Source organism: Rhamphochromis longiceps, linkage group LG20 (genome assembly GCF_057381845.1).
Source record: "Rhamphochromis longiceps isolate RC_006_pf linkage group LG20, R_longiceps_female_GT1.1, whole genome shotgun sequence".
NCBI lineage: Eukaryota > Metazoa > Chordata > Actinopteri > Cichliformes > Cichlidae > Rhamphochromis > Rhamphochromis longiceps.
In genome coordinates this window covers 18,704,944-18,717,470 of record NC_140576.1, presented here as the reverse complement: position 1 = coordinate 18,717,470, position 12,527 = coordinate 18,704,944, and the positions used below count along the sequence as shown (strand labels likewise).

General features: G+C 40.7%; 2 protein-coding genes and 1 long non-coding RNA gene across 3 annotated transcripts; 1 reads left to right on the top strand and 2 right to left on the bottom strand.

The window, feature by feature from the left end:
* Nucleotides 1-214: 214 nt before the first annotated feature.
* LOC146645186 (uncharacterized) lies at nucleotides 215-989 on the bottom strand. The gene is made up of 2 exons (XM_085394302.1): nucleotides 327-989; nucleotides 215-253 (listed from the first exon to the last, which is right to left on the bottom strand). Exons 1-2 carry the CDS (start codon nucleotides 987-989, stop codon nucleotides 215-217), a joined length of 702 nt encoding a protein of 233 aa, XP_085250428.1.
* Nucleotides 990-6,915: 5,926 nt separating this feature from the next.
* On the top strand, nucleotides 6,916-8,253 carry LOC146645185 (uncharacterized). The gene is made up of 3 exons (XR_014909054.1): nucleotides 6,916-7,122; nucleotides 7,199-7,311; nucleotides 7,397-8,253. It is a non-coding gene; the product is annotated as an uncharacterized LOC146645185 (long non-coding RNA).
* Nucleotides 8,254-9,814: 1,561 nt separating this feature from the next.
* Nucleotides 9,815-11,755, bottom strand: LOC146645184 (uncharacterized). The gene is made up of 8 exons (XM_085393808.1): nucleotides 11,583-11,755; nucleotides 11,394-11,464; nucleotides 11,045-11,221; nucleotides 10,427-10,488; nucleotides 10,290-10,352; nucleotides 10,146-10,205; nucleotides 9,932-10,063; nucleotides 9,815-9,849 (listed from the first exon to the last, which is right to left on the bottom strand). Exons 1-8 carry the CDS (start codon nucleotides 11,753-11,755, stop codon nucleotides 9,829-9,831), a joined length of 759 nt encoding a protein of 252 aa, XP_085249934.1. The 3' UTR covers nucleotides 9,815-9,828.
* Nucleotides 11,756-12,527: the final 772 nt, after the last annotated feature.

Genomic DNA, 12,527 nt, shown 5'->3' with positions numbered 1-12,527 from the left:
AAATCCTTAAAAATTTCTACATCAGGACCCCCAAACTGTTGTGACTGTGTATTCCTCCATAACTGTGACTCTAAAAAGCTCTTCAGAGTTTCTCCAACTGGTATGTAGTAAGCAAATTTTCCTGTCATGTTTTCATCCATTCCCAATGGCACTTTCTTGGGTTCTGTGTATTTAAACATTTTTTTGAATGTTTGATTTCTGGTGTGTGTTGTTCCTAGTTGTCCCTGATGGCAAGCAGAGAGCAAATCTGACTCTTTAATGCAGTCACAGATTTTAGTGACTGCTTCATCTGATGGGTTCATTTCATTTTTTAGTAAACAACTTACCTTATTTATTGTGTAGGCTTGACCCAATTCGTGCACATTCTGCATTTCCTCAGCAATAGTCTGTATAGTAGAGGCAGGAATTAGCAGCTGTCCTTGCAGTTTAAGGTAAAAGAGACACATGCTTCTGAGATAAGAATGACTATCCTTCTCTGGCATATCACTGGCTGAACTAGCAGATGGCATGGCTTCATGTGTGTTTTCTGAATATTCTGTACTGTCATTTGGGGGCTGAGGACAATCGTACATGTCATCAATACCATCTGGGGAACAAGCTTTATGCTTCCTACACATGTGAGAAGTAAATGATGACTTTTTTGTAAACATATGCTTACAACCACTTACTGGACATGACACAGACCTGCCCTCTGTAATATGATCGTTTAAGTGAGACACTAGCTCTTTCACTGTTTGGAAATGACGGGCACATAATGAAACCGCACATTTTAAATCTGCAACAAGAGCTTTAGGAGTAGCTTGAAGTGCAGGTGCATTGTGCACACGATAAAAATGCCGCTTGAAAGCAGAGTATGTGGTGAATGTTTGGCTGCAATTGGCGCCAACACATTTAAAAAAACAACAAGGCTCATTCTTGTGTACTCTGCAATGTAGTACATAGCCTCTTAATGTGACCAATACCTTTTTACAAAAGACGCAGATGATCATTTTTAATATTTCAAAAGTTTGCCTTTGCTTTTCAGCTGAACTAGCATGCTAGTGCTAGGTTATTGAGCATTGGTCTAAATATCAACTGGTGCTTTTATCTCGAAAAAAAAGTTGCCAAGATATTAAACTTACCGTGCAGACTTTCTGACGAATAAACACAGATCCTCAAAAAAACACTTGAATTCGTATGTTTGTAATTTGTCCTAAAAACGTAGTTGCTAAAAGTTCGACGTTTTCTTCTCCCGTCTTCTCTCTCGTGCTGGCTTGTTAGCTATAGTCATGAACTAGTGAACTAGCCACGAACTGTAAGTTTGTTTAGCCTGTAATAATGAGACATTGCTAACCTAACCCAAAAAAGTAGTCTTGTCTAAGTATCACATTGCCATTAAAAGAAACATAAAGAATACAAGCATTACTTAGTCGTTAAATAATAATTTCTTATAGGTTACTCTACAATAGGCTGCAAATAGCCCGAATGATTAAAAAAAACCAAAAACATAATGTACACAATTTTAATTGTATATTTTTATATAGCCTATAAATAGAGAGGCAACCTCTCAGGTTCACAATGACATCTTCTGTGAAAACATTTTTATTAGTCCTATCCCTGAATTTGCATCATTTCATGAATCATGTTAAAAGTAGGCCCAGTACATCCATGCAGTTGTAAAGTGCATGGATATATATAATACATATAATTCTTGTATTTTTAAAAACAACTGACTAAAACTATAATTTTTACAATATTTGCATGTCAAATTAACATAATTGTTTGGTTATGAGTATTAAGGTATTTCACTGTTTTTATTCAAAGTATTTGTAGTTTTAACCAATAAATTTGATTATAATCACACATTTAATCTGACAAAAGCCGAATGACGAATTAGTGCTTTCAGTCAGAGATTGAGCATGCACCGGTTTATTGTATTTCCAGACTTGCTTTCGGCACAATTTACAGTGCGCGCTTATGGGCAGAAATCTGTGCCATCAGAAACTGAATTTGAATAAGTTAAATTTGAATTTGAATTGCTCAGATTGAATCTGAATTGTAACTTGAATAAATGCTTTTGAAAACTGAATTTGAATTAGTCTAATTTGAAATTGAATTTATGGTTTGAAAATGATCATCACTAAATTGAAATTGCATTTTATATTTTGAAAATGAATTGATTTGCTTTGAAACTGCATTTTATCCTTTAAAAATTCAGCTCTCGAATAATTTCAGTTTCACTTCTCACCATTCAGTTTCAGTTCTACAATTCAATTTCAGTTCCAAAATTCAGTTTTTTGGAACTTACATCCGGTTCCGGTTCAAGCGCAGATTAATAGAACTACGTTTTACTAGCGGACCGAAAGTGTTACTGATGGGAATCTACAGCGTCTTGAGCTGAATTAAGACTTCAGAAGTCATTCGTCATGTCGAATGACCAGCGGATAAACTCTCAGGTTGGTAATAAATGTATTACATGTATAAGAACAAGCGTCAAGTTAACAAATAATAGCCGTAAGGTAACTTTTATGCTTATTGTAGCTGTTAGCTAAAAACGCTAATTTAGCATAGTTTGCCCTGAATTCAGCTTTGACAAATATGATCGACTGTTTCTAGTAGAATTCCAAAGTTGTCATCTTGGACCCTCTCAGAGTACCCCCTCTGTATGCTTGCAGAGACCCCTACAGTAGGGAAACATGCAAAAAGGTGTCCAAACCTTTGTATTTTAGCTTTATTTATGTCTTACACAGCATCCCAACTCTTTAGCTAACTTAATAACTTTAGCTAAAGTGAATAGTTAGTCTAATTCATTAGTGCAGCATTACTGGGTCACCTCTGTTTGAAGTGATATAATATGATATACAACTATCACTGAAACAGCAAACTTTGTAAATAAGAAAACAACACTTCTCATTCTCTAAACGTTTGGCCACAGCTGTAGATTACACTATCAGTGCTTGTTCACTCTTGACAATGATTACATTTCAAAATTTACTTTGTGCATTTACAGGTAAACAATATCTAATATTTTATCTAAATGACTGCTTTGTCTTTGAAAAGGGTGAAGAGCCTGAGGCCGGTGACAGTCCAGTTCTACTCTAAGTACATCCTTACAGTGGCTCACAGGACAAGGCCACATTCCTGTCCTGCCAGAAGAGAAGAGAAACTTCAGAGTCTTCATGCAGTTCAACCACACCTGTCATATTCCATATGACAGGGGTCTCAAACTCCAGTCCTCAAGGGCCAGTGTCATGTTTGAGACCCCTGCCGTATGGTGTTCATGCTGTTTTCCACCCCCCATTTACAGCATGTCTGACTGCCTGTTCAGCATATGCAAAAATATATGATGAGTTTAAGCATGTGATGACTAAGGCCTTCCATTATGGTGTTTGTCATCACATGTCACAGACATCTGGATGATCATTTGGAATAAACAAAACTAAAAACTTGTTACTTCATCTTTTATCTTTATTATTATTATTATTGTTCTTATTTTACATTTTTCATTGTTAGGCATTGGGTTTATTTGTAGTAGTCCTTTCCAACGTCTTTCCCTCTTCCATGTTACTGTGTCAGCTTGTCAGCATCTATTTGGGTATGTAAGTGGAACAGAAAGTAAGGAAATCCAAAGTGCCATTAAAACCAGGAGAGGTTCTTATATTTCAGAAGAAGGGATTAATTCAAAAGAAATGACCTCAATGCCATATTTTATTTAGGAACCCTAGAGAGCACTTTGCAAAATAACACATTCTTATAATTTCACCCTCAGATGAGCCAAGCTACAACTGTCAGGGAAGGTGATGTAGGTACAGAGCATATGAGAGTGGTTAAGTTAATGTCTCTTGTCTAGATGAAGGCACAAGAGGGATCAATGGCAAGGCGTAGAGATTCAGTATCTTCAGTCTTCAGTGGACACTCCATTTCTGGCACAAAACACCTGTAAAAGATGGTCGATTTAGGAGGTGACCCGACAACTTCAGCCTGTCAAACATATTAATGGAGCAGTATGCTTTAAAAAAATAAATCTAATTAAGCATGCACTCAGTACCCTAAGAATTATTATAGTAGTTAAACACAGTGATAGTTGTATATCATGTTATATCACTTCAAACAGAGGTGACCCAGTAATGCTGCACTAATGAATTAGACTAACTATTCACTTTAGCTAAAGTTATTAAGTTAGCTAAAGAGTTGGGATGCTGTGTAAGACATAAATAAAGCTAAAATACAAAGGTTTGGACACCGTTTTGCATGTTTCCCTACTGTAGGGGTCTCTGCAAGCATACAGAGGGGGTACTCTGAGAGGGTCCAAGATGACAACTTTGGAATTCTACTAGAAACAGTCGATCATATTTGTCAAAGCTGAATTCAGGGCAAACTATGCTAAATTAGCGTTTTTAGCTAACAGCTACAATAAGCATAAAAGTTACCTTACGGCTATTATTTGTTAACTTGACGCTTGTTCTTATACATGTAATACATTTATTACCAACCTGAAAGTTTATCCACTGGTCATTCGACATGACGAATGACTTCTGAAGTCTTAATTCAGCTCAAGACGCTGTAGATTCCCGTCAGTAACACTTTCGGTCCGCTAGTAAAACGTAGTTCTATTAATCTGCGCTTGAACCGGAACCGGATGTAAGTTCCAAAAAACTGAATTTTGGAACTGAAATTGAATTGTAGAACTGAAACTGAATGGTGAGAAGTGAAACTGAAATTATTCGAGAGCTGAATTTTTAAAGGATAAAATGCAGTTTCAAAGCAAATCAATTCATTTTCAAAATATAAAATGCAATTTCAATTTAGTGATGATCATTTTCAAACCATAAATTCAATTTCAAATTAGACTAATTCAAACTCAGTTTTCAAAAGCATTTATTCAAGTTACAATTCAGATTCAATCTGAGCAATTCAAATTCAAATTTAACTTATTCAAATTCAGTTTCTGATGGCACAGATACGCGCTACTCTGTTTTTTGTCAGACTTGAAATAGCCGAAATACCTTCACACTACGGAACTTCTATGGCTCTTCCGTTCGACAATCTCTCCGGCATTGGAACCATCATCTGTTTTCTCTTCGGTCACGCTCTCGGCACGGCGGCTGGCTGCTTCCCAAACAAATACACATGTGCGGCTTGGCACTTGTGCTGTACGTAACAAGTCACGTGACGTGACGTTGCGGCTATGATTGGTTCGGCTCTGCGCTAGTTAATTTGGATTGGCTGTTCTTTTTTTTTTTAAGAGGACAAGAGAGATGAGGCCAATCGCAATAGTTTAAGTTTTCTATCGAGAAAAAGTTATTTCGCAATACATATCGTTATCATTCTATCGTCCAGCTCTACTTAGGATACAGTGTGCAATACAAGGGGAATTCAGAAATAGTTACTGGGACTGAATTACTATGTAATAGTTTATTCATAATTATCTCTTTCATCTTAAATGTAATCCCAACACTGAGAAATACAAAAAAGTAACTATTGAGGTTATTTTTTCAAGTTGTTACAAAAGATCCAACTACTATCAAAGCTTTTTTTTAAAGCTTTAGCTCTTAGCAATGTAATGTGTAAACCACTTATTGAAGCCTAAACAGAAACACATGAAAGGAAATCCTGTTTCTTTATTAATCACCAGAGCATGTTGCATAAAAAGAGATGATGTGTGCTAAAGTCAGGGTTTAAAAGCCGGACAGTGTTTTTTGTTTTAGTTTTTTGTTTTTTTACACAACACCAGAACGACTGCAGGTGTCCGTAAATTGCGGTATTTGAGAAGAGGAGCAAGAATTCAGAAGAGGAGAAAGCATAAAGGGGGTGACTTTTTAAAAGTGTCAGGTAATTTAAAATGCAAAGTTTTTATCAACTCAACAAACATCAGCAAACACACAAACTTGTGTGCAGCGTGTAGTTTGTCACACAGTATGTTGCTAGCGCAAGGTCCAGCTGCTGTATTTCACAGGGAAAGAAAACAAAGAGAGCTAACTTCACTCAGAGATGGAGAAATATAAGAAAGACAGGACAAGAGAAGAGAAGAAGAAGAGAGGAAGAACTGCTCAGTGAGATTTGATAAACTGGAAATCCTCATGTTTTTAAGTTAGATATTGGGTCTGTACATGTGACATAATATTTTTTCATATTGTGAAACATGCTGCAAAACAAACTGAGGCAGACTAATTGTGCTATTTAAAGGCTGCATGAAAATCCTCTGCAGGTTAATTCAGGATAGCAAACCGGTTAGTTTGCTGTACTGTGATGGATTTAAAGTAAAAAACAGTGTGTGACTGGTGTGGCTGTGGTTTCTTGGTCAGAGTTAGGTTACATCAAGTGAAGCAGGGATTTATATGAAATTTAGCTGATGATGCTGAGATTCATTTACTCAATTCCATCTTCATACCAACTTTATACTGTCTAATATAAAGACAGTGTACTGTAAGTGTAGAGGATGAAAATCAGGCAGGACAACTCATGAAACATCTTTTGACATCTGGGCCCTGTTTCAGGAAGCCGGTTTAGTGGAAAAACTGAGTAAGTATACCCTGAGTTAACGAAAACTCTGGGTTTTCGGTTTCACAAAGCGAGTTCAGATGAAGCCTCAGTGAGTCACTATGACGACACACTCCGTGAAGCTAACCTGCCCCCTAGCAGGTTTACTACAGCTAACCCTGACTGTCTCCGCCCCTTTGTCGGAAACCTGACAGTAGGAAGTGTCGGACATGGCGTGCCACTTCCTTGAAGAGCCAGTAGATCGTGAAGCCCAAATTCTCCGCAGAGCTCACCGCCGGGAGAGAGTGATTAGAGCGCGTTTGGACATATTATCATTTCCTGATGATTTTCTGTGCGAACGTTACCGTTTCTCAGCACAATCTCTAAGTTATTTGGATAACATCCTCAGGCCATATATTACGCATGTGACACATCGCGGACATGCTCTCAGTCCATTACATATTCTTTGTATTGCACTTCGGTTTTTTGCAAACGGGAGCTTTCTGTATAATATTGGTGACGCTGAGCACGTTTCCAAGGCTACCGTCTGTCGGGCAGTCAGGAATGTTACAGTTGCACTGAAACGTCTCCTGTACTCGTTTGTGGTGTTCCCCGGTCATAGACCCACAAGATTTATCAAAGAGGGATGCCACAAAATTGCAGGTATCAGGATGACCAAAACTTAATTTATGATGTGGTGATACTTGGACTACTACTTAAATTGTACATTTATTTTCAGGGTTCCCAGGCGTGATTGGCTGTACAGATGGCACTCACATTCCAATCATTGCTCCTTCAGTAAATGAAGGAGACTATGTGAACAGGAAGTCTTTCCACAGCATTAATGTACAGGTACATAGTTCCCTGTAGCATGTCAAACTAACAAATTATTTCATTATAGTAATAGATGCTAATTTGTGTTCTTTGCACTGTGAAGATCATATATGATGCTGCCAACATTATCACAAATGTGGAAGCCAAGTGGCCAGGCTCTGTGAGTGGTGGTGGTGGAGGACCCCCACCTGTTTTTCGGGCCTCCGCTTTTTTTTCTGTTGGCTATAACGGGTCACATTTGAGCATACAGAGTAAGCAAATATGTACTTGTAATGTGCTCAGATGATTTCAATAAGTGCTTACAGAGGGGAAATTAATGTAGCCTCTAACTGCAATTGATTTACATCGGACAAACAGACCAAGCACTATGGCCCATGATACAATTACACCTTACCTGTTTGGACTATATTTTTATATTTCATTTTTACTTGCTGCCAGGAACGTTTGGGGCCTGTTGGGTTGCACCTGCGCTCACGTCACATCACAAAATAAAATGTATAACATATAAAATAAAATAAAATATAATAAAATAACGTGTTAAATGGGTGGAAATCCCTAGATCAATATTTAAATTAACACTCACGCATTGACTCTGTCGGCTATGTTTTGCCATGCATGCACCCTTTCTTTTGCAGCTGAGGCTGTGTTACTTTTTTTCCGCAAAATTTGCATGTTATCGGCATATGCTGCCATCAGAATTTCGGCCTCAAGCGCTGTAAAATACATTGACCGCGCCTTCTTTCCCTCCGTCTCCATGGTGACTCGCTTAATCTGTGCTCCACTAATCAGGGCTTTATGTATCCTCGTGCGCGCGTTTAACTTGGGGTTAAAGCAACTCCGCGTTGACTGAACTACTTGTTATCAGCCTTTCTGAAACCGAATATTCCGAGTTGGACAGTTCGGGGTTACTCAACCCTGAGTATCGTTTTTCACTCTGAGTTTTCTAAACCGGCTTCCTGAAATAGGGCCCTGGGCCATGTTTCAGGAAGCCGGTTTAGTGGAAAAACTGAGTAAGTATACCCTGAGTTAACGAAAACTCTGGGTTTTCGGTTTCACAAAGCGAGTTCAGCTGAAGCCTGAGTGAGTCACTATGACGACACACGCCGTGAAGCTAACCTGCCCCCTAGCAGGTTTACTACAACTAACCCTGACTGACCCCGCCTCTTTGTCGGAAACCTGACAGTAGGAAGTGTCGGACATGGCGTGCCCCTTCCTTGAAGAGCCAGTAGATCTTGAAGCCCAAATTCTCCGCAGAGCACTCCGCCGGGAGAGAGTGATCAGAGCGCGTATGGACATCTTATCATTACCTGATGATTTCCTGTGCGAACGTTACCGTTTCTCAGCACAATCAATAAGTTATTTGGATAACATCCTCAGGCCATATATTGCGCATGTGACACATCGCGGACATGCGCTCAGTCCATTACATATTCTTTGTACCGCACTCCGTTTCTTTGCAAACGGGAGCTTTCTGTACAATATCGGTGACGCTGAGCACGTTTCCAAGGCTACCGTCTGTCGGGCAGTCAGGAATGTTACAGTAGCACTGAAACGTCTCCTGCACTCGTTTGTGGTGTTCCCCGGTCACAGACCCACAAGATTCATCAAAGAGGGATTCCACAAAATTGCAGGTATCAGGATGAACAAAACTCAATGCATGATGTGGTGATACGTGAACTACCACTCAAATTGTACATAAATTTCCAGGGTTCCCAGGCGTGATTGGCTGTATAGATGGCACCCACATCCCAATCATTGCACCCTCAGCAAATGAAGGAGACTATGTGAACAGGAAGTCCGTCCACAGCATCAATGTACAGGTACATAATTCCCTGTAGCATTTCACACCAACAAGTGATGGCATCATGGTAATGGATGCTAATATGTGTTCTCTGCACTGGGCAGATCATATGTGATGCTGCCAACATCATCACAAATGTGGAAGCCAAGTGGCCAGGCTCTGTACATGACTCACGAATCTTCCGGGAATGTACACTGAGCACCAAATTTGGACATGGTGGGTCGAAGTAACTGTGAAATATACAGAGACCAATTGCCACAGGGACGTTTGCACTGACATGTATTCTTCTGTCCTAGGAGAGTTCACTGGCCACCTGCTTGGTGATAGGGGGTACCCATGTCTACCCTATTTGCTCACCCCTTACCCTGACCCTGAACCGGGCCCACAGCAGCGTTATAATCTGGCCCATTGCAGGACACGGGCCAGAGTTGAAATGACCATCGGAATGCTCAAGGCCCGGTTCCAGTGCCTTCGTGGACTCAGGGTCACCCCAGAAAGGGCATGTGACATCATTGTGGCATGTGTGATCCTACACAACATTGCCACGATTAGAGGTGAACAGTGTCCAGCTGAACCAGACAACAGCAGTGATCCACACGATGAACATCCTGACCCACCCACGAACGTACAGGATGAAAGAGCAGTCAGAGACACCATATGCCACAACCATTTCCTGTGACCCGTCAACCCAACATGTTACAAGACAAATACACAGATACTGTGGTCAACTGCCTTTATTGGTCACCCTGTATGTCCTGTACACAAAGAATAAATGCGTATATTAGTATGTTGTACAAACACTGACATGATTCGTCCATCTATGATCACTCCACCCACCCTTAACTGTTGTTCCAGCAGTACAATCTCCAGCTTCGACTTTTGGATCTGCAGCTGGAGGTGCACCATTTCCATGTCGCACTTTCTTATCTTCCTGGCCAGATATGTCTTATACAGCTGCTTCACAGGGAGCTATTGCAACAAGGGACATAGCATTGGCATCCATAGTACATGCCTACTTAGGTTGGTTGTAAATCAGTGCTGAACAACCCACTGTGGAAAGGTTCGTTGTAGGAGTGGCTGGACCCTCTTCCTCTTCATTTCCAGCATCACTCTGCCGGGGACATAGTAAGTCCATGGTGTCATCATAGTACCACATTGTCGTCAGTTGTTATATTTTCCACTGTACACTGTATACCTCATAGTGTGGCTCTGTTGCGGCCTCCTCTGTAGCAGCTGTCACTGTTTTGTCATCATGTGCCTGTGGTGGAGACATTTAACAACATTGCTGTTCTACTGTTGACACATGTAGTCTGGAGTATTACGAGTACTCACAACTGCATGTCGGTCTGGCTCAACAGGGGGCTGCACCAGATGCAGTACACCATCACCGTCAACTGGAAGAATATGGGGTTCATACAGGTCACTCATGACTTATGTGGGCGCAAATGGCAATTACCAGACATACCAATCACCATACACCTCATTGTCAGTATGCTCTCAGAGACAACCGACACTGAGGGAAGGCAAAATCAGTAGGTGTCAGGGTGGAAACGCTTTTATGAGCTTTATGTTGCATTGAGGTATATGTTCATATGTTACACTTATTGGGAAAGGTACGGAATGTACTACTCGCTCTGTCTCTGGGAACAGGGAGCTCACCCTGTGGGAGGTTAACACACACACACGCATGTATGCAAAATTAAAGGACACTGCTATGCTCATAATAAAGACGTACCACTGCAGCTCGGTGTGTGTGAGTCTCTCCCTGGGCCCTCACCCGTGCAGCACGTTAACAGTTTCCAAGTGTCTCAGTGTTGTTTATTCACCTAACTGTTTGATGACTGTCATTCTCTGTCAGTAGGACAGTAACTTCACTACGACATAGTTCATTTTGGTCAAGGTGACTGTGCAGAATGGATGTATGCACGCCATGTATTGTTTTGGATTTACCCCTTATGTAGGCACTTGTGTCTTGTGGGGTTGTTGCCACAGAGGATGTCCCCACAGAGATGCCTTCAGCCACAGGGCGCCCACTGTTTTGGCTGAGGGCCAACTGCTCAGCCTCTGTGAGTGGTGGTGGTGGAGGACCCCCACCTGTTTTTCGGGCCTCCGCTTTTTTTCTGTTGGCTGTGACGGCACACATTTGGGCATACAGAGTAGGCAAATGTGTACTTGTGATGTGCTCAGATAATTTCAATATGTGCTTACAGGTGGTATATTACTGTAGCCTCTAACTGCAATTGATTTACATAGGACACACAGACCAAGCACTATGGCTCATAATACAATTACACCTTACCTGTTTGGACTATGTTTTTATACTTCATTTTTGCTTGCTGCCAGGAACGTTTGGGGCCTGTTGGGTTGCACCTGCGCTCACATCACATCACAAAATAAAATGTATAACATAATAAATAGAATGACATATGATAAAATAACATGTTATATGGGTGGAAATCCCTAGATCAATGTTTAAATTAACACTCACGCATTGACTCTGTCGGCTATGTTTTGCCATGCATGCTCCCTTTCCTTTGCAGCTGAGGCTGTGTTACTTTTTTTCTGCATGATGTGCATGCTGTCGGCATATGCTGCCATCAGAATTTCGGCCTCGAGCGCTGTGAAATACGTCGACCGCGCCTTCTTTCCCTCCGTCTCCATGGTGACTCGCTTAATCTGTGCTCCACTGATCGGGGCTTTATGTATCCTCGTGCGCGTGCTTAACTTGGGGTTGTAGCAACTCCGCGTTGATTGAACTAATTGTTATCAGCCTTTCTGAAACCGAATATTCCGAGTTTAGAAAACTCAGAGTGAAAAACGATACTCAGGGTTGAGTAACCCCGAACTGTCCAACTCGGAATATTCGGTTTCAGAAAGGCTGATAACAATTAGTTCAATCAACGCGGAGTTGCTTTAACCCCAAGTGAAGCGCGCGGACGAGGATACATAAAGCCCTGATAAGCGGAGCACAGATTAAGCGAGTCACCATGGAGACGGAGGGAAAGAAGGCGCGGTCAATGTATTTCACAGCGCTTGAGGCCGAAATTCTGATGGCAGCATATGCCGATAACATGCAAATTTTGCAGAAAAAAGTAACACAGCCACAGCTGCAAAAGAAAGGGAGCATGCATGGCAAAACATAGCCGACAGAGTCAATGCGTGAGTGTTAATATAAACATTGATCTAGGGATTTCCACCCATTTAACACGTTATTTTATCATATGTTATTTTATTTGTTATTTTATACATTTTATTTTGTGATGTGATGTGAGCGCAGGTGCAACCCAACAGGCCCCAAACGTGCCTGGCAGCAAGTAAAAATGAAATATAAAAATATAGTCCAAACAGGTAAGGTGTAATTGTATTATGAGCCATAGTGCTTGGTCTGTTTGTCCTATGTAAATCAATTGCAGTTAGAGGCTACATTAATTTT